This window comes from Bos indicus x Bos taurus, chromosome 14, assembly GCF_003369695.1.
Source record: "Bos indicus x Bos taurus breed Angus x Brahman F1 hybrid chromosome 14, Bos_hybrid_MaternalHap_v2.0, whole genome shotgun sequence".
Taxonomy (NCBI): domain Eukaryota; kingdom Metazoa; phylum Chordata; class Mammalia; order Artiodactyla; family Bovidae; genus Bos; species Bos indicus x Bos taurus.
Window position 1 is genome coordinate 68,357,607 of NC_040089.1, and position 20,872 is coordinate 68,378,478.

The window sequence follows — 20,872 nt, forward strand, 5'->3', positions numbered from 1 at the left end:
GTTTCCAGCCAAGTGGAGGCGACCGAGGTGGTGGTGCTGGTGGTGGGGGCGGGGGAAGACCGGGAGCCCGCGAAGCGCGGTGCTGCGGCGGGACCGAGCTTCGAACAGAGCTGGAGGGGCTCTGGCGCTGCGGAGGACCCTGGCTTCCTTGCCGCCGAGCGGCCTCGCGAGCCTACTCCTGCCCGCCGCGCCGGGCCCCGCTCCGCGCGCACCGCCCGGCAACCCCGCGCACGTCCCGCGGGGGCGCTGCGTGCCCCTTCCCCGGCCACCCGGCCCACAGCGGCCCCCTCTCCCCCACACCTCCTGCCCACACCACCCAGCCTCTCCTCCCACCCTCTCCTCCCCTTCCCTCCGTCCTCTCCCCTCCCCTCCCGACGAGGGGCGGGAGGGGGCGTGGCAGGGCCGGGATTTGTGTGGCTGGGACCCGGCTCCTCGCACTCCGAGTCCGCCGGAGGAGCCGGGCCCCGGCCGCTGTCCAGCCGCTCCGTGCCGCCCCTCTCGCCCGGTGCCGCCGCCTCTCGGGGAGACGCTCGCCATGGATACCTCCAGGGTCCTGCTCTCGGCCGTCTTCCTCATCAGTTTCCTGTGGGATCTGCCGGGTTTCCAGCAAGCTTCCATCTCTTCCTCCTCGTCGTCCGCCGAGCTGGGCTCCGCCAAGGGAATGCGAAGCCGCAAGGAAGGAAGGATGCCGCGGGCGCCGAGAGAGAATGCCACGGCCCGGGAGCCCCTGGATCGCCAGGAGCCCCCGCCGAGGCCGCAGGAGGAGCCCCAGCGGCGGCCGCCACAGCAGCCTGAAGCTCGGGAGCCTCCCGGCAGGGGCCCGCGCGTGGTGCCCCACGAGTACATGCTGTCAATCTACAGGACTTACTCCATCGCCGAGAAGCTGGGCATCAATGCTAGCTTTTTCCAGTCTTCCAAGTCGGCTAATACGATCACTAGCTTTGTAGACAGGGGACTAGGTAAGTGGCAAAGAGGACACCCGACTGCTTTCTCCCTGGAGGTCAGCCGCCAGGGCTCAGCTCCGGCGCTGGCAGGAGGCTGCATCTGTGAATTCGCCTTTCCGCTCTGGATACCTCCCCCTTTTCTTTTCTTAAATTGCTTTTTCTCAAGCCCAATACGTTTCCGAACGCGGCTGCAGATTTTATTCCAGTGTGCAATTCTCCCTGCCTCTCTTTCGTCTGTTTCTTTCTTTCTCCATTCCTTCCCTCTTTCTCTCGCCTTTTGCAGAAAGCAGCGTGGGGGCCGCATGTCTGGTGGCTGCTGGAGGAAGCGTGGAAGGCGGGAGGTGGCGGGTAGATGACCCGGGCTGGAGAGGAGTCGCGGCGGGCACGGATGAAACCCGCGGCGAGGTTTCCCGGATGGTACCGGGTGTACGGTCCAAGGCCCCGAGCTGCGCGTTGCGGACCGAGCGGCCCTGGGACCCGAGCAAGCCCTGGGAAGCCCCGAGCTCCCATCGGCTCCGGGAAAAGCCGTCAGAAGCGAATGCTGCGGTCCAGAGCAGCGAGTTCTCGAGCGGCGGGTGGCAGTGCCCTGGCCCAGCCGTTCCGCTGGTACCCGACCGCTCCTGGCGCTGGGTGTGGGCATGGTCAGTCGCATAGGAGCCCCGCGCCCTCGGGGTCGCAACCGAGTCATTTCTGCAGAGGCAGCGGCAACAACTGGCTGGGAGAGCCGGGAGCAGAGGCAAGTGGGCTCAGTTTGGGTGTTTTGTTGGTTCTTAATCCACGTGGGTGCCTGACTGTGCTCACCCACCTTTCTCAGCCAGGCAACTCGCCTCTCTCTGCGCATCGACCCAGGGGCCCCGTCTTTGGGCCCCTCCGTGGGCTCTGGTGCATGTGTGGGTGTCTGCGGAAACCCCTGCGCCCCCTCCCTGCCACCCGCGCGGGTCTGCAGCGTGGCGAGTGCCTTGGAGAGAACCTCACGCTACCCTGGTCCCAGAAATTGGGGAGGGATCCGCCGGCGCCGGGCACTCAGCTCCTAAAGAGACAATAACGTGGAAGGAGATGGGATGAAGGGGAATAAAGCAAAGGGAGGGCAAAGGGGAGGTAGGGGGCGAGGAGAAAGGAAGGAGGCATCGGTCCACTCCGCCACCCGCCCAGACGTAGCTCCTCGGCTTCGATATACCTTCCCAGCCCCGCCACTTCCAGGTCAGTGTAAGTGAGGTCTCCCAGGAACTGGCCAGCACCGGGGTTCGGACCGAGACGACCACCCGGCTGACCTGGGGACTGGCACGCCCTTGAAATTTACAGAACAGGCCCCGAGCCCCCGGCTCTTTCCAGGCTTCAGGCCCCAAGCCCCCTTCCTTGCCGCCGCCTTCCTGACCCGCATGGATCCAGCCCACGAGGCGTTCGCGGCTGCAGCAAGAGGTCAGCGAGGTTCACGAGCTGCCGAAAGGTCTGGGCGGCAAATTAACGCCAGGTATTTTATGGTGATTTCAGGACTAGTAAAGCCACCTTGGCAAATACAAGTGGCTTCTTCGCAGCTTTGCATCAGGGTCCCCGGCCTCCCTGCTGCCGGCACAGCTCGCCCTGACCCCACTTCCAACCCTCGCCCTACCTCTGTTGTTTCTCTGCCTCCAGATCCTCTGTGTATCCTTCATCCTCTCTAACTCCCTAATCGAAGACTTACCCCAGACTTCCCCAGTCGAGAGACTAAGGAAGAACAGAGGGGATTATTCTAAAGGCCTTTCCCCAGGGAAAGAAGTCCCGGAGGCCCAGGGTGGCCAGCGGTTGGGCGCGCCTTTTCTTCTCCGCACGGGAAGTTGCCAGAACCTCTGCCCCTCCCCCAGACAGACGCCCCCTAACTCGCAAGCTGCGCCCCAAGAGTTTGGCAGAGGACCAGGGGACCCTGCGGGCTGCTGGGAGGCGTCTACCGAAGCCTGCGGCGTCGGGGCAAGTGTGGGAGGTCTCTGGGGACTCCAGGTCGGGCGCAGACGCGGGCTCGCTTCACCCTGGCTTGTGCGGCTGCCTCTCCCCGGGCATCGCGCTGGGCGCCCCTGGGCGCCAGAGGTAGGGAGGAGACTGGCTGCGCGCCCAGCCTGGGGGAGGCAGGGGTGGGGGGCGGGGGGCTCTGTTCCTGAGCCAAGCTCTCCAGGCTAGCCGGACCGAGATACAGACGTTCGGCTTCCACTCCCGAACGCGGTCCCCAGCCGGAGGAGACGCGGCGTGACCACCTGGCCCTCCGCGTCCAAGGCGCGGTCTTCCCCGAACCCTCAGGTTCCCAGAAAACGGGAAGAAAAGGCAGTTCGTTGAGCCGGAAGGTTGTGCGGCGGGTAGCACGCCGCGCGGGGGCGAAGGAGTGCGAAGCCGCCGGCTGCAGGGGGCGCGCGGAGGAGGGGGCGCGCAGGGGAGGGGGTGCTTTGCGGACCACAGCCCCAGCTTGATAAAGGGAAAGCCTCACTTTCCCTCTCACTGATTTTGATTTGATGTGTCACCGGCGGTGACCTCGGGCTGGACCTTCCGGGGCTTGCTTAGCATCGGGCCCCTGATTGGAGTGTTTCAACTCAGCGATCTAATTGAGGGTTCATGTCATAACACATCAAACGGTGTCTAGTCTCCCGTGATGGAAGGGACCCGCCAGCCGCGCATCCCGGGTTCCTGGCGAGGACTTCCGCCCCTCTCACGTGGGGACTCTCAAACCGCGCCAAACCCTCGGGCCTCCCCTCCCCCAGCTGGGGATGGCAGGACAAGGAGCAAAGAGAAGCGGCCAACCGAGAGCCGCGCCGGCCGCGCTGACTTGGCGCCTTGCCTCGGGGATGTTTAAATCGCCGTCGAGTGTGGCAGGCTTGGCTTTGAGAAGCAGCGGGTCCCTCGGGGGCACAAGCAAAGACCACGTAAGGAATCCTGAAGCCCGCTGTTGAGGTCTGAACTACTTAACATACAGTATTCCAAAAAAAAAAAAAAGTCTTCCTCACCTGAGGGCCCCCGGAACCCCAAAAGTTACACCTAAAGCTTGCATTTCAAGAATGGGAGCGTGCGGATGAACTTTGCCCAGCGTGGATGGATTCAGAGCGCTTTAGATTTGTGACGACTGCATGTTCAGTACTGCCTCACTCCCTGCCCTCCTTCTCTCACCGCCCCCCTCCCCCCACCCAGGAGACTTGATTGCAAGCTTTTAAAAATATGTCCACCCTTTCAGTTTGCTCTCCGATATAACTGGGATATGTTGACATATTGAGCATTTACTGTGTACCGAATGCTGGGCTAACATCTGTTACATGAATTATTTCATTTAGTTCTAACAACACCTCCCTCCCCCAGGAAGAAAGTGCTACAATCCCTGTTTTACAGATGATTTTAAAGAAGGCAGAGAGATTAAGCAAGTTGTTCAAGGTCACACAGCTAATGAGACCTGAAGCATATAGCCAGTTCTGCAGGCTTACCTCTGGCGCTACATGGATAGAGCAAGGCAAGAGGAAATTTCTAAAGCATGGTGGCAGGAAACAGAAGTAGAAAAAATGGACAGACTCCCTACCTCTGTAATCTCTCAAGACTTAGGAGTTGGAGTGAAATGTTGAATTCACAGGTCTAAAACTGAGATGCACCTTGCTTCCTCTTTGATCTCCCTGTAAAAGGCACAAACCGCTTTATCCCTGACCTTCAATTTTTAAAGGTAGTTTTCACATAGCATGTATGTGAGTGAAAGTCACTCAGCGGTGTCCGACTCTTTGCGATCCCATGGACTATACAGTCCACGGACTTCTCCAGGCCAGAATACTGGAGTGGGGAGCCATGCCCTTCTCCAGGGAATCTTCCCAATCCAGGGATTGAACCCAGGTCTCCTGCATTGTGGGCAGATTCTTTACCAGCTGAGCCACCAGGGAAGCCCTGACCTTTAAGAATGCCTCCAAATCGTGCTTTCAAGATGATTTTGGATCCACAGAGATGGGAAAGTGTGTGCATGTGTGTGTTGGCACAGTGATAGGATCAGGATGGACCAGGTTGGATATACAGACATTGCAGTTAGCCCATGATAGAGCTTATTAAAAGACCACAAGTACAGGGGGCTTGGATCCCCAGCCCCGGAGCCTGGGAAAGGCAGACAGTGAGAACTGTGAATTCAGTGTGGCTGTAAGATAGAGGGTGAGGGAGAGTGAGGCCAAACTCGGACTTTAATTTAGGTAGTGAGAAGCACCACTGTTAATTCCAACAAGGGACCAAAAAAAAAAAAAAAAAAAAAAAAGCCTCTTAAGGATGAAGAAAACAAAATGAACCTAAGAACACTGCTGTGAGTTAGGTTTCTAGATAATTTTGAAATAAGAATACTCTTTACGTTTTTTTTTTTTTTTTTGGTTGTTGTTACAATAGCACTCTCAGAAAGGAGGCAGTAGGGAACAGATAAAAACCAACCAACCAAACAAACCCAAAAAAAAAAAAAAAAAAAAAACCCACTAAAACCTAGATCTGAACATCCTTGAAGAACTTGACACCCTGGAAATGAACCTCAGGAGAGTTTGCCCGGGATCGCTGGCTTCTAGGTTTACCTTCTGGGTCGCGATTGCCAGGGGGCAGGGCAGGACAGTTGTGGGGATAGTCTGGCGGCGGGAAGCACTTCTAAGAGCGGCGTCGTTCCCTCCTAATTGAAGTGCGTCTGGCGCGGTATGTTTATGCAAAACAGCGAGTTTCTGGGTGGACCTGGGCAAAGAGTGGTGCAATCAACGCAGCCGGGCTTTTGCCCGAACCCTGTTGTCGTTGGCAAACGGAAAATGAAATATAAGCAGGGAAGTATTTTAATGGGGATGGAGGGAATTCACAACTGTTAATTATTTGGTGACCTTGTATTCGATTTGTTTGAGTCCCTTATAAAAACACTAATGCAGACCAGACGGCCAAGTGAGGAAGCCGGCAGAAGGTTCCAATCTAGGCTTTATTTCCCCGGAAAGAGGGAACAGCCTTGGGAAAGGACTGCTGAGCGTTCAAGTGCGTGCGGGTGAGGACGCGCCCCCCTGAGCCCCGCGCAGGGTTTGCGAAGCCCTCCAGGTTCAGGATCCCGGTCAAGTCCAGTGAACGGGCAGGTCCTGGAACTAACCCCCGGGGTAAGGGAAGGAAGCCTGAAACCAGAAGTTTGTTCTGCCCTTCTGGATGGGATGACTAAAACATTTTTCAGGCCATAAACCTAACCCTTGGCCACGGGCTCGTTGTTAAATGGCAGTTACTGTCACTCCCATCCCTAAGGCCTTAAGGGCCGCCTTACAAATGCCGCTTTAGCAAGAGGCTAACAACGCCTAGTGTCTTCTACAGCGAGAGGGCAAGTATCGCCAGAATTCTGGGCCGGGCTTCCTCAGCAGGAGAGACTAATCAGAAAAGGACACTGTGCTTTTTCCTGGCGCGGGAGGTTCTGGGGCTCTGGGAGTTTGCGAGTTGCTGGGGGGGAGGGGATCGAAAAACGTGCACCAACGTCCTTGTCGTTTCTGCACATGAAAAAAAAAAAAAACATTCCCTAAGCCACAACCCACGATAGGCCTTGGGAATCCCTTCCCGGGCAAACTGAATCAAGACATGAAAGCTCCCCCTTCTGACCAGAGTGACCTCGGGGAATGCAGAGCGTTGGACTGATGGGCTCTCTAGTGCACCCCGTTTTTTTCTCTCAGCTGGAGCTCTGGGGTTCTGGCCGCACACCTCGGGGAAGCTGGTGACTTCTTCCTGGGGGTGGCGTGGTCAGACAGGGAGAAGGCAACTGAGCAGACAGGTGGGGGAAATATGTAGCAGGAGGGCGGAAAGAAAACTTTTGTTTCCTGCCAGGACTTCTGCTTGCATCCAACGACCCAGAGCAAATCAACAAAGAATCCCTGGGAGCCTTTAAGTGCAGAGGAGAGTTCTGGTTCTAGAACTCTGCGGGTATGGAATACCCCCTGGTTAAGCGATGCTCTCTGGACCTGGGAAGAGGTCCGAGTTGAGGCCGCGAGGGGTGGTGAGCAGGAATGTGGGTTCACAGCGCCATTTCCTTGCTTGGTACATACCACCTCCCTCAACCCCGTTCCCATCACCCCCACCCCAACCCCCGCGCCCTTAAAGCCTGGCTGTTTATTTTTAAGCTCAGTGTCGGTTAAATGGTGTCTCTTGTTTGGTGGTGGTTGTAGTGGTGGTGGTTTAGTAGCTAAGTCGTGTCCGACTCTTGCGACCGGCTTTCTGTCCATGGGATTCTCCAAGCAAGAATACTGGAGTGGGTGGCCATGTCCTTCTCCAGTCTCCTGTTTACAGGGATCAAATAGGTCCTCGTCGGCATAATGGGTTCCAGGGAGGCTGCTGCCTCCCTCCAGGACAGTCCATTAGCGCTGCTGGGGGCCCAGGGTTGGGTCTGCTGGGGGTGAGCTGCTTCAGGCTCTGGGAGCCGGGAGGCGCGCGCTGCGCGGCCCGTGGCCGGGGCGCCTGGGGACCCGGCAGGGTTTAGGGACCCGGTAGTGGGCGTGCGTGCAGGGGAGGAGAGGGCGGGTCTGACGGCTGGAGCGGAGGGGAAAGCAGGAGCGGTGGCAGCGCGGAGGATTAATTTTGGGGTCAATCGGGGATGGTTTACCCATACCCCTTCTCCCCCTAAATAACCTCTGACCCGAAGAGAATCCGTGAGCCTGTTTTATAAATCTGGCATCCGGGCAACTTGGTCCAGTCGCGATCCCACTTCTCAGCCGACCGCCGCTCCCATGCCCAGTAAGGTGGGCGGGGGGCGGGGAGGAACTGAAGGATGCTAGACTATGGGTCATAACTGCCACCAGGAATCTCGTTTATGCTAGCGCGTTATTTCGGGACTCAGCCCGAGGTGAACACAGTGCAGCGGAGTTGCCATGATGCCGGCCTCAGGAGGAGTGTCCGGGTCAGCACCTGAAGAAACACGAATCACTGAGGTTTCTCCTGAGCAGGAAGCCCCCCCCCCACCCCCCCCCCCCCCCGCCCCATCCCGTCCCCCGCCCCGGCGCTGACCGTCCCATATCCCCGCACATAACCACACGCCAGTTTGAGCCAGTCCTTCCACCTGCAACTTCAGGACTGGTCATGGAGGGGAAACAACGTAAAATGGGAAGCTTTTCTTCTACTTTGAATCTCCAAGCTCTCAAGTCCAAAGGCCGAGATCATGTTCAGCCCAAAGGGCAGTTTCAGGGCTGAGATGCAACTCCCCTGGGCTCTCAGGTGACCCTATACAAGTCGACATAGCAGGTGGGGCGACCTTGGGCAAATCAACCAGGTGTGGACCCTGCTCCGAGGGTCCAGGAGACAGCAGTGACCTGCAGGCGATGCTGCGGCCGAGGACAACGGGGCACAGGCTGCTTAGCTGCAGAGGAAAGGTACGAGAGAAGGTCGACTCGTGGGTGCTTCCGAGCTTCTGTTTGGATTTCAACTGCGGTGCTGTCAAATTAAGATCTGAGCCAATGTGGTCCAGAGCCCAGGATAGGATATCAGTGAAGAGAGAAGCCTGATGAAGTGTCCTTCATCTGGGCTTTGCATCTCTGGCTCATGAGCCCCTGTGGCCAGGAGAGTTGCACCATGTGCGTGGAAACTGCTTTATAAATGAATCTGTTTCATCCTGAGAGACAAAAGGAGTCTCTTCCAAGTACTCTGGACTCCTGCTAGGGGTGCCCAGTGCCCAGAGATCAGGAAAAGGGCTGGCATGTCTCCTTCCAGAAACTTGCTGAAAGCTCCCTGGAACAGCGAAGTTGTTCCCAGCCGGGTGGAAATCGGGGTTCCCCTTCGCTCTCCCCACCCAACCTCACTGGTTTGCCTCAGGCTGAGTGAAAACTTGCTGTGGGAACATTGAGGTTTCTCTTCCGGATAGAGGCTGGCCACCAGACTCATTCTTTGTGGTTCCCAAGGCCCCGGCTAGAGCCAGGCAGAGGGGGCAGGGACGTGCTGGGGCTTTGGGAAGAGGGTGGAAAAGTCCTCTGTGGAGGCTTTCCTGGGGCCTTTCTGATCTTTAAAAGGTGGAAAGAAGCTGAGAAATTCAGGGCAAGCTATTGGGGAAAACACTGGGGAAGCCAACAGACCAGAGCGAAGGCTCATTGGGTGAATGTGTGGTGAGGAGGTGCTGGCCCAGGGGAGGTCTGTGGGACTGTGATGCCACAGCCTCCTCGCACTGAGGCCCAAGGCGTCATTCATGGCTACAACTCCTTCTCTTCCCAGCTGCCTGATGAAGCTAGGGAACACCTCTTCTGTACCCTAGATTGGCTCTGTGGACAGTTTGTGCCCCACAAACGTGCCAGCGGGAGAGTGGGAGGCGAGGAGCAAGGAGACCAGCCACTAGGGCTCTCAGGGGTGAGGTAGATTTGCATACTGCCTACCTGCTACCTGCAGAGGAGGGCCCTGTCCTTGATGAGGTTCTGGCTGGAGGTTGGTAGTTCACTTGGCATTGTGGGAGGGACCCAGAGCAGTGGATAAAGCCTAGGGACTGAGATGGAGCAAGGTGATGGGAGTGAAGCTGAAACCCTTATGGGCCTGGCCCTTCACTGGGAGCCCTTGTTTCTTTCTTGACCCCTCTGCCCAGCACCTCCCCTCCACTCACTTCTGAAAATCTTGTGGAGAGAACTGGACTGCATCTCAAAGAAGACCAAGAGGAGGACAGGTGCGTCTTCCCCCCAGGACCCCTTACCTGGCCATAGGTAGTTATAGTAATATTGGCTGCATTGGTTGGGTGCTTCTGTCTGTCATGCACAGCCGGCTCTGGTTGCCTCCACTCTGACCTTTACAATGACTCTGCAAAGTGGAGGGGTGGTGGTGTCATTTTCCTGCTTTACAGATGAGGCATATGATGCTGGGAGAGCTTATGTGATTTAGTCCATCCAAGATCATCCAACCAATAAGTTACAGGTCATAATCCCAATCGGAGAAGGCAATGGCACCCCACTCCAGTACTCTTGCCTGGAAAGTCCCATGGACGGAAGAGCCTGGTGGACTGCAGTCCATGGGGTTGCGAAGAGTCGGACACAACTGAGTGACTTCCCTTTCCCTTTCCCTTCAGGATCCCAATCACGGCTCAGACTCTAGATTCCTATCCTCTTTCCATGTCATCAGTAGTAACTAACAGGTACACATATCCTCGGATGTCTTTCTTACTCTATCTCATTTGCCAGCCTTCCCTCAGTGACTGTGAGCTGGCATGACGTTCTCATTTAGCGAAAGTTGTTTCCATCTAAGTTCTATTTCAAAAGTCCAGTTGTTGGCATTCCCCCGGTTCTGCTGATTAGGAACTGATTGACACTTGGAGATCAGGGATGGATGTCCTCCCCACAGTCACCGGCAACGCAAAAGAGCTGGAGAGTTCTCAGGGTCTCTACCAGACACACAGCTCAGCGGCTGGGAAGTCCAGAGTGATGGCACCGATACTGGAGCCAGACTGCCACATCTACCTCTATCTTGGACAAGTGACATTTGAGCCCTCTGTGTTTTAGTTTTGTGAATCATGACATAACAATGGTATTTTTTCTTTTTTTTTGAAGAAAATGACTTAGATAGTTTTGAAACTTAAATGACTTATTATAAGTTTAGAATTTAGATCATGCCCAGCACACAGTGGGCTTCTCAGATGGTGCTAGTAGTAAAGAACCTGTCTGCCAATGCAGGAGACATGAGACATGTGTTCGATCCCTGGGTCAGGAAGATAGATCCCTTGGAGAAGGGAATGGCAACCTACTCCAGTATTCTTGCCTGGAGAATCCCATGGACAGAGGGGCCTGGCAGGCTAGTTTGTAGGGTAGCAAAGAGTCAGACACGACTGAGGTGACTTAGTACGCACATAGTGAGTGCATAAAACAGAGTTCACTGTTAGGATTATGCTGGAGTTGAGCAAAAGCATCCCAGACAGGGTGAATTGTGTGGGTGGCCTCATGAATCAGTGGGACGGCTCAGCAAGGTCAGCAGTTTGCAAGGCTCAGATCTTGGTGGAGGTGGGGCTCAGGACAAAATGACCTGGAGATCACTGTCCCAGAAGAGGGTAATAGTTGGAGAAGAAATTATTCAGAGACCTTCATACCCCATCGGAGAAAGGACGGAAGACTCCTTTTCACTCACCCAGTACACCTGGCTCTATTTCCAACTTGTGGACTTGGGCAACCTCAGGGCATCGTCAGGGCTGAGTGACCTGGGAAGAAGAGGCTCCAAGCCAGCTCTGAGTTCCCTGCTTCAAGGTCTTCTCATTTCCAGTAAAGGGAAAAAACAAAAAAGGAATTCCTGGTAGAACCCAGCGCCCTTTGTGTTGGCGGCTCTGTGATGGATGTGGGTCTCATGTCCTCCCTGTTTGCCCCGCTGCCCAATCAGAACCCTGGAAGAGGGGCGTGGCTCCGGTCCCAGGGCTTCCGTCCGAATCAAGACCTTCAGATCGTGTCCCCCTTCCGAGTTGCAAGACCCTGGGCGAGGGATGACTCCTCGTGGAGCCCCCTCTGTCACCTATAAAAGAATGAGTGCGTAACAGTTAGAACGGGCCTCCCACGCTGTCGCTGAGGATTCACGCACGGGACCGAGGCCACCAAACCCTGAGCACGTGCCCGGCACAGAAGCGCTCCCGGGAGCATTCAGGGATGTTTTTGAAGGTGGTGGTGGGGGGGTGTGGGGTGGGGGGCGGAGGAGGGAAAGGCTGAGCAGCTAAGACCTCCGGAGTCTCCTTTGTGAAGACGGGCGATTATCCTCCCCGCTCCGTCCCCACCTAGCGGACTAGGGGTGGGAGACCCCGCTGTCATCGGAGCTTTCTGGGTCGCAGCCCATCGCCGGAGGACACGCGGCCGGACGAGCGGTGGGCGGCCGGTGGAGGCGGGTGGGGCCTGCCAGTGGCCGCTTAGGTCACGGCGGATTTAGAGGACGCGAGCGGGACACGCACTAATTGGCAGCGTCCTGGAGCCCAGGGTCTGGGCGCGAAGGGCCTTGCGGGGCGAGCTGGAGCTGCGGGGCGCCCTCCGGGCCCCGCAGAGTGACGCACGATGCAACCAGGACTCTCAAGAGGGACTTCAAGTTTCGGACATAGGGCAAGATGTCCTGGGGAAACGCATTGCGGGCCGGGCCCTTTCCGCCCCAAACCAAAGGATGTTTGGGGTTTTAGGAGGCTGTCTGCAGGATGGCGCGCGAGGGAGCCGTCCGCAGCTCGATTAGTGCGGGTGGGCGGGGTAGGCTGCCTTACCGCTCTCCTGGTATCCTGACTTAAGGCGCCCTCGGGTATCCTTTTTCTTTACGCACTGATATTTGCTTCTTGGGCGTCCCTGGTGGCTCAGATGGTAAAGAATCTTTCTGCAATGCAGGAGACCCGAGTTCTATCCCTGGGTCAAGAAGATCCTCTAGAGAAGGGAAGGGCGACCCACTCCGGTATTCTTGCCTGGAGAATCCCATGGACAGAGGAGCCTGGCCAGACTACAGTCCATGGGGTCGCAAAGAGTAGGACACGACTGAGCAACTAGCACTCCAATGATGGGAGAGGAGGCTTGTGGGAGGGAGTGTGAAGGGCTGGTTTTCTACCCACAGATGGCCAGGACAGCAGGAGCCAGGCCTTGTGATGCCAGGATCGTCAGGCAAAGTATCTGCAGGGTCACAGTGGATGGTGTGTGCACTCCCCAAGCTGGAAGCCTCCTCTGGGGCTATTTCTGTAATGCATGCCTCCAGAGCAGGTCCAGACAGGTGGAGAATGTGTTCTGATGGGGAGCTTCACAGAGCCACCACGGATGGTGGATTAGAGGTTCTGGACACACGTGGCTGTAAGAGTTTTTTTTTTTTTAAAGTGGGGGTGTCTGTGGCAGGGGGCAGGAGGAGCAGGGAGCGATAGGAACTTGGTTCTGGTGAGTGCTGCCTTAGCTCTTGCCCTGGCCCTGAGTTTTACCCTCCCCACCTGGTGGGGCATCTGAAAGAGCCCAGGGGGTGGGCTCATCTAGATGTCTGTGTGGTTCCTACAGTGGTAACTCAACCAGCATCACCTGGGAACTGAGGAAAATGCAAATTCTGGGTCCCACCTCAAACCTCTGGGGCCCAAGAGAGTATACATTTCTGACAGATTCCTGGGGAAAGCTGATGATGCGTTTTTAGGGACCACTGCAGTTTCAGTGGCTTGGAGAGCTATTCACACTGCTCTACTCTGGTACCCGAGTCACCGCATTCTCACGCACATGGCCCTGAGCCCACTTCCAGGCCCTGGTCAGCTTCTTCTCTGGGTCTGTGCTCCTAAGGGTGTGTCAACTGCCCAGTGTGTGCACCTGTAGCTGGGGAAGTGCGCACCTGTGGCACATGTGTCCATGCAGGTGAGGCCCCCCAAACTGTGGGATGGAGCCAGTATGGGAAGAAAAGACAGCAGGATACAGGTGGAAGCCCCCATTTGTATTCTTTCTCCTAGCTCTGGAATGGGTGGGGAAGCAGGCTGATCTTGCTAGAAAAATCAAGTGAATCCCAAGTCTGCAGAACCAGTGGAAACCTCTTTTTACAGAGGTTTTCTCTGTTTTGACCCCTCTTGAGGACTACAAAAACATGGCTCAGCTGTGTAGACTAAGCATTTATTAGTTCACACTTTTACTTTTTAAAATTTAAATTAAAAAACTTTTTTTTTTTTTTACAATATTGTGTTGATTTCTGCCATACAACAATGCAGGTAGGGAGGGGATTAAGTGTAATTATGGCTGATTTGCATTGTTGTATGGCAGTCCATGCTTTTAAAAAAAGGAATGAAGACAAAAGCAGGCTGATTTCTCTGTGTTGCATGAGAGAAAACTAAATAAATCATCTTTTACACCTCCCTCTTCTTCCCCTATACCTCTCCAACCAGTGACAAATTGTCTCAAAAGTTATGTAAGCAGAGATGGAAATGATTTCCTAAAGGATCCCAGGTTTGATTCCTACCAAGCCCTGAAAATACAGTTTGGACTGTATGCTTCATCACTTATACCCTGGCCACTCCCAGTTGCCTTGGCTCCAGGACCTGGACTCTAATGGATAGGCAATGAGAGCCATGGGCTCCTGCTGCTAAGTCGCTTCAGTCGTGTCCGACTCTGTGTGACCCCAAAGACATCAGCCCACTAGGCTCCTCTGTCCCTGGGATTCTCCAGGCAAGAATACTGGAGTGGGATGCCATTTCCTTCTCCAATGCATGCATGCATGCATGCTAAGTCATTTCAGTCGTGTCCGACTCTGCGACCGTATGGACAGCAGCCCACCAGGCTCCACCATCCACGGGATTCTCTGGGCAAGAATACTGGAGTTGGTTGCCATTTCCTTCTCCAGGGAGCCATGGGGCTTACCGGCTAAATGCTCCAACTCTGGAATTAAAGAGACCTAGGTTTGAGTCTGAATACCACCACTTATTGGGCTTCCCTGGTGGCTCAGAGGTTAAAGTGTCTGTCTGGAATGTGGGAGACCCGGGTTTAATCCCTGGGTCGGGAAGATCCCCTGGAGAAGGAAAGATCCCCTGGAGAAGAAAACGGCAACCCACTCAAGTACTCTTGCCTGGAGAATCCCATGGAGGGAGGAGCCTGGTAGGCTACAGTCCATGGGGTCACAAAGAGTTGGACACAACTGAGTGACTTCACTTTCACCACCACTTATTAGTTTTCAGACTCGGGTAATTAGTTTTTCCAAGCCTTGGTTTTCCCATCTGTAAAATGGGAACAATATGAGTACTTACCTTGCAGGACCGATCTGTGCTCGTGGATAAAGTAAGGATGAAAAATATGTCAGCCCTCAAGACATCGAGCTGGTGCAGCAAGAACCTTAGGTTTGTCCCTCTTATCACCTCCTTAGTTTGGGGAGAGAGAAATTTGAGAGACAGGAAGGGGAAGCCTCAGGCAATAATAGGCCCAGAGATCTGGGTGGTGGTTGAATGTTGTCAGACACAGGTTTCTTTAAAGGAGAAGAAAGTGTGCTGAATTCCCACTGATTTTAATGTGACCCTGGTCGGTTTGAAGGTCTCGGCTTCCATAAATCAAGTGCCTCCAGCGGCTTTTCCCTTTTCACCTCTCTAACCCTTCCCACAGCTCCATCTCAGGTCCGGACTTGCACGACTGAGTGAGGCGGCCGGCTGCCCAGCGGTCAGCCTGGAGTGGGGACTAGGTGTGGCAGAGGCTCCAGATCTAGTGCCCCGGGGCTACATCTGGACAGGCATCGAGGGCCGGACCCCAGGACCCGGTGACACTTTTACTATTGAAGTCTACCCCAACTTTACTAGCTTCTGGGGCAAGCTGGGGGCTTTGGGGATTTTTGTATTTGCTGGGTTGTAAATATTTTATGAGAAGGCAGCCCAGGAAAATCTGGTTAGCTTTCTGCCTTGCAGACTGAAGTGGGATTGGCTTCATGCACAGATGTGTCAAAAAAAGAAGTCCAGTTTTGCCTGGGTCCCCAGGAATTCACCTTGAGTTTTTAAAAGCTTGTTATTGTCCCTCCTCTAGGTGCCCCCATTTTTTTCTCAGTGGTAACCAAAAATTTTATCTTCAGGATTGGTTGCAAAGCAAGACGATTTCAGATTGGGTAGGTGGAGGAGGGGAGAACGTCAATCTGTGTGTGTATGCATTGCTTAGGTTCTTCTCCTTGCTGATGTATTTATTTCTCATTGGCTGCAGGATCTTCTCAATGGATAGATGCCTGGTGTTAGTGTTGATTCATTTGCACCCTTGCAGACTTTGGAAACCCTTCTTGCTCTTATGTTTCTTAAGTGACTAATGAATTTAAAAAAGAAAGAAATTGCCTTGCAGCTCCACATTCTGTGAACTTCCTACTGGGCCTAAAGGTTTCAGCAAACCTGTCTGCTGGGCAGCACCTTCCACCGTTCCACCAGACACCTGGGTTTCAATTTGGGCTGTCCCTTCAAATAAGCTTGGAGCTTTTTTTTTTTTTAAAGCAAAGCTAAGAAACCCCAACAAAACTCCAATACCCAGGCCCCGTCCTCAGATATTGATCCAGTTGACTGAAGCACACCCTGGTGCTGTCATTTTTAAACTCTCTAGACAGTTATAAAGGGCAGCCAAGAAGTTCCCCACTTACTGACTGGCCTGTACCCTGGGTCAGACAGGCCTGTAGACGCTGAGGTGAGCAAGATTGGCCAGTACAGGGGGCTAGCTCCTACGGGCTGCTGGAGATGGGGCATGGCTGTTGCTGGGAAAGGCAGATCATGAGGAGACGAATACAAACGAGGTCCTTGTAGATCGTGCTCAGTGCCGAGAAGGTAATACACCAGGGTCCCCCGATAGTGACCGAGGGAGTCTGCTTTAGATCAGGGTGGTCAAAGATGGCCCTTTCGGAAGAGGTGACATTTGAACTGAGACGGGAATGATGAGAACGAGCCAGTCAGGAGGTGTGGAGGTATTGCGGCCACAAAGGGCGCATTAGTGGTTACTCAGGCTCCTGGGAGTGGGTGGGAAAACCGGGAGGCCGCTGCGGCCGCCTTCTCCACTGACTTCCGCGCAGGGTGTCCCGCGCTGATGGGGACGAGGGGGCCGCCCTGGTGCTCCTTCCTTTTAGCCGCGCTCCGCCAGGGCGGGGAGCCGGGGTGGTCAGCCCTCCGGGCAGGCGCCCCGGGACCCCTACCGACCTGGCCCAGCTCCCTCCCAGGGGCGGCCGCAGAGCTCCGGGCTGATCTCCCTCTTAAGTGAAACTGACTGTAATTATTATTATTATTTTTTTTTATCTCGCAGACGATCTCTCGCACACTCCTCTCCGGAGACAGAAGTATTTGTTTGATGTGTCCACGCTCTCAGACAAAGAAGAGCTGGTGGGCGCGGAGCTGCGGCTGTTTCGCCAGGCGCCCGCTGCGCCCTGGGGGCCGCCGGCCGGCCCGCTCCGCTTGCAGCTCTTCGCCTGCCAGTCGCCCCTGCTGCTGGAAGCGCGGAGCCTGGACCCGCAGGGGGCGCCCCGGCCCGGCTGGGAAGTCTTCGACGTGTGGCGGGGCCTGCGCCCCCAGCCCTGGAAGCAGCTGTGCTTGGAGCTTCGGGCCGCGTGGGGCGGCGAGCCGGGCGCCGCGGAGGACGAGGCGCGCGCGCCTGGGCCCCAGCAGCCGCCGCCCCCGGACCTGCGGAGTCTGGGCTTCGGCCGGAGGGTGCGGACCCCCCAGGAGCGCGCCTTGCTCGTCGTGTTCTCCAGGTCCCAGCGCAAGACCCTGTTCGCCGAGATGCGCGAGCAGCTGGGCTCGGCGACCGAGGTGGTCGGCCCCGGTGGTGGGGCCGAGGGGTCGGGGCCGCCGCCGCCGCCGCCGCCGCCGCCGCCGTCGGGCACCCCGGACGCTGGGCTCTGGTCGCCCTCGCCTGGCCGCCGGCGGCGGCGCACGGCCTTCGCCAGCCGCCACGGCAAGCGGCACGGCAAGAAGTCGAGGCTGCGCTGCAGCAAGAAGCCCCTGCACGTGAACTTCAAGGAGCTGGGCTGGGACGACTGGATTATCGCGCCCCTGGAGTACGAGGCCTACCACTGCGAGGGCGTGTGCGACTTCCCGCTACGCTCGCACCTGGAGCCCACCAACCACGCCATCATCCAGACGCTGATGAACTCCATGGACCCCGGCTCCACCCCGCCCAGCTGCTGCGTGCCCACCAAATTGACTCCCATCAGCATCTTGTACATCGACGCGGGCAATAATGTGGTCTACAAGCAGTACGAGGAGATGGTGGTGGAGTCGTGCGGCTGCAGGTAGCGGCGCCTTCCTGCCGCCTCGGCCCGGGATGGCTCGGGGGGAGGTCCGACCGCGGAGAGGCGGAGGGGAGCTGGCCCCCGACGAGGCGGAGAGCGGGGCCGCAGCCTGGACTTTTTTCGGCCGGTGGGAGACCAGGGAGTTCTGCCTTCCCAGAACCTTCCACCTGCCTGCCCAGAGGGAGAGACGGAATTTCACACCTTCCCCGGGGGGGGCCATCCTGGAAAAACCAGCCAAGGAAGATTTCTTCAGTTTTTTTTTTTGTTTGTTTTTTTCGGTCGTTATTAGTGTGGGTTTGGGTTTCCTCATGTGTTTCAACAGATTTCCATGGGAGGTGGGGGGCAGGGGAGACGCATACCTATTTCTCAACTGCTCCAAGGATTGGGGGGAAAAGAATGAATAGTTAGTTTAAGAAGGGAACCTGTGGAAGGAAGACTCACCTTCTACCACATCTCGGTCGGATTGTTTTCTACTTGTGCAAAGGAGGTGGGTCTTTCTGGCCCTGTTCTGTGACCCCCACCCCGCGCCCCTGCAGAAAGTGTTAAGGTAGAGATATTACAAAGTCAAAAGGGGTCCTGCCTTTGGAAGAGCTTTGCAAGACAAGAGGCGGATCCAAGCGGGCCTTTGCCGCTTGCTTGTATACCCAGCTCTGCCCCGGCCTCTTCGGGTATAGAGAAGTGGCAACCTGCATCTCACTCCAGGGGGCTCAGGTCACCGCCTTCACTGGCTTTTTCTGGGGGAAAGGGGAGCTGGTATGGATGGAATGACAAGAATGAGTCCAAATGGAACCCCCTGAAGGATAATGAGAAACCACAAGACCAGCCTCTGACGGGCTGACACCGAGGTGCCTTCGCCCAGGCTGGAGGTAACCTATGGAAAAGCCCTTCCCCATATCTGTTTCTCACTGATTTCTTTAGGCAGAATTTGCCAAAATTCAGACATCCCCTTTGAAGGGGAAGGTGATTTCCCATTTAAACAAACAAACAACAAAAAAAATGGGCAGAACTGGGGAACTTAGAACTAAAGTAAGAGATGCAGAGGATAGGAAAGTGACCCAAGAAGAGGAAGGGTGAAGTCGGAGGGGAGGTGATTGCCCACCTTCCTCCCCAAGGATGCGGATGGAGGGTCAGGCCCAGGAGCTGGGAGGAGAGGGATGAAAGGAGGCACACGTCCTTGTCTTCGAAGTTTCTTTGGAATCTCTCTTCCCTCCCCTCTCTCTGACATTCCTGCAAGATTACCAGCCAGCAATAGCCCAGGGCTCCCCCAAAAGAATTGTTTCAGATTGTAATTACCAGTTAGGCAGTGTTTTTAAAACTTAGTAATGAGGAACTGTGAAAAGAGCAAAGTGTTACATTGAGCTTGGGGTGGGAGATGGGGAACGGTGTGTTGAGAAAGAAGGCAAGGGTGGAATTCATCTTCCGGAAGCAAGAGAGAGCCGGGTGCAAGTTAAATACCCATCCTCAGGTTGCCAAAAGCATGAACTTTCCCCAGTCTGCACCAGTGTTATTTTCAAACATCGTCCATAAGTAGGCCCTTTGAAGAGTTAGCTTCCTTCTTGTCTTTGACCATGAAATGGTTTAAACAAGGGAACTTGTACCAACCGTTACAAGACCTTTTTGTTCTTCCTAAGTGGTGTTGCTCTCTCTGAATCTAAACCTGTCGCTTGTTTGGTTCAGAGAACTACAAACTATCCAAGAAAGGGTGAGACTGATAATAAATGCTAATATAAAATGCTAAGTAAAAAAGAAAAAAAAAAGACTTGGCCAGGAGAAATAATTTAAATGCACATTTGCTTTGGATGCACTGTTGTTCTGTTAAGGCTGTATATATTTGTTTATTTAAGGTGACTGAAAGTGCAAAGAGGAAATGGACAGCATGCAATTCATCTTAATGTACAAAACGTTATATGCACTCAAATGTTATAATTTCTAATATTTTTAAAGTTTATATTCGAGTTGTACAAAGTTAAGCATTCATCAGATATTTCATTCTTTCATAATGTTATCATTTTCTTAAATATTATTACAAAATTTTAAGTCTGTCTAATGGAGAGTTTTTTTAAAACTGTCTACCTCACTATAATACAAGTATTTACAACACAAAAGTTACCAGAGGTCAATTAATATTCAAAACATTTTTTACAGTACACTTTTCCTGGATGATACTCAATCTAATACTGTATTATTAAACTCATTTTTCCCCTTAATAAATCTGCCTGTTTTATATGGATCTATTTAGAAAAATCATGTTCTCAAGGAATTACTGTCAATGGTATTTTGGTCCAGTATGAGACTGAATGTCTGAAAAGGTGTTGATGATTTTGAAATCCATCATTCAGAGCATTGCAGTTTCTCCTCACAACTCTTCCATAACTCTCTTTTCATAAAATTTTCATTCACTAGATTAAAGCCAAATCCTTGTCAACTGTTAGAACAGCGTTTATGAGCCTGTAACTCGTTCCAACATCTCCAAAGCCCAGATAGGAACTGGATTGCTTCTTAGTTTCTTTAATGTTGAAAAAAATTGTAAGTTAGCTAGGCCAGCCAAGATGTCCATAATTACCGCTTACATTATGGCATAGGGGGAGCAGAAGATATGAAATGCTCCTTGCTATAAATTAGGGAGCCTGTGTATAAGTGTAACTCTGTGTGTTCACTTTGTAAGGCATGATGCTGTCCATGGATTATCTCATTTAAACCCCTCAGAAACTCCATGAAAACTTATTATAACCCTCATTTTGCAGATGAGGAAACTAAGGTGTGGCAAGTTTAAGTAACCTGGCTGTGGTAGTTAGGATTTAAACTTAGTTCTTTCAGATTCTAGAACCTGAAGAATTAACCGCTAGACACTTCTACCCTGAGATATCTATCTGCTCTCTAATTGGTCCTGAAAAGCGGGGATTTGCTGTTAGCCACTATTGTCAGGAATGACCAATTGGAGGAGGAGCTGCTGCTCCAGGGGCCACCAGCATTGTCTGAAGTTTTGGAATATGTGAATTATGACTGCTGGAATAAGGAATCTGAAAAATGGGTACGGATTGCAAAATCCTGGGAGTTCTCAGCTTAGGGCTCACTTCTGCAAATGCATGGTTTAGGTCATTGCTGGGCTTCTGTAGCGTCTCTGCAATTTTCTGGAACTGCCTTGGGTGTGGTTTTTGTGAATTTTGGTTATCAAAATACTGATTAATTTACAGATAGGTTATGTTTCAATAGACTGGTTTTAAGAGGACTGTTAAGAATTGAGAAACATTTTCCTTTGGAAGCAATGTTGTTTGAGTTGCCAGGTCATCTTGCAAAAGCTTTATTTACCCTGATGGAAA

General features: G+C 54.0%; 1 protein-coding gene across 1 annotated transcript; it reads left to right on the top strand.

The window, feature by feature from the left end:
• The first annotated feature begins 535 nt into the window (after positions 1 to 535).
• On the top strand, positions 536 to 19,782 carry GDF6 (growth differentiation factor 6). The gene is made up of 2 exons (XM_027561498.1): positions 536 to 959; positions 16,568 to 19,782. Exons 1-2 carry the CDS (start codon positions 536 to 538, stop codon positions 17,554 to 17,556), a joined length of 1,413 nt encoding a protein of 470 aa, XP_027417299.1. The 3' UTR covers positions 17,557 to 19,782.
• The last annotated feature ends 1,090 nt before the right edge of the window (positions 19,783 to 20,872 follow it).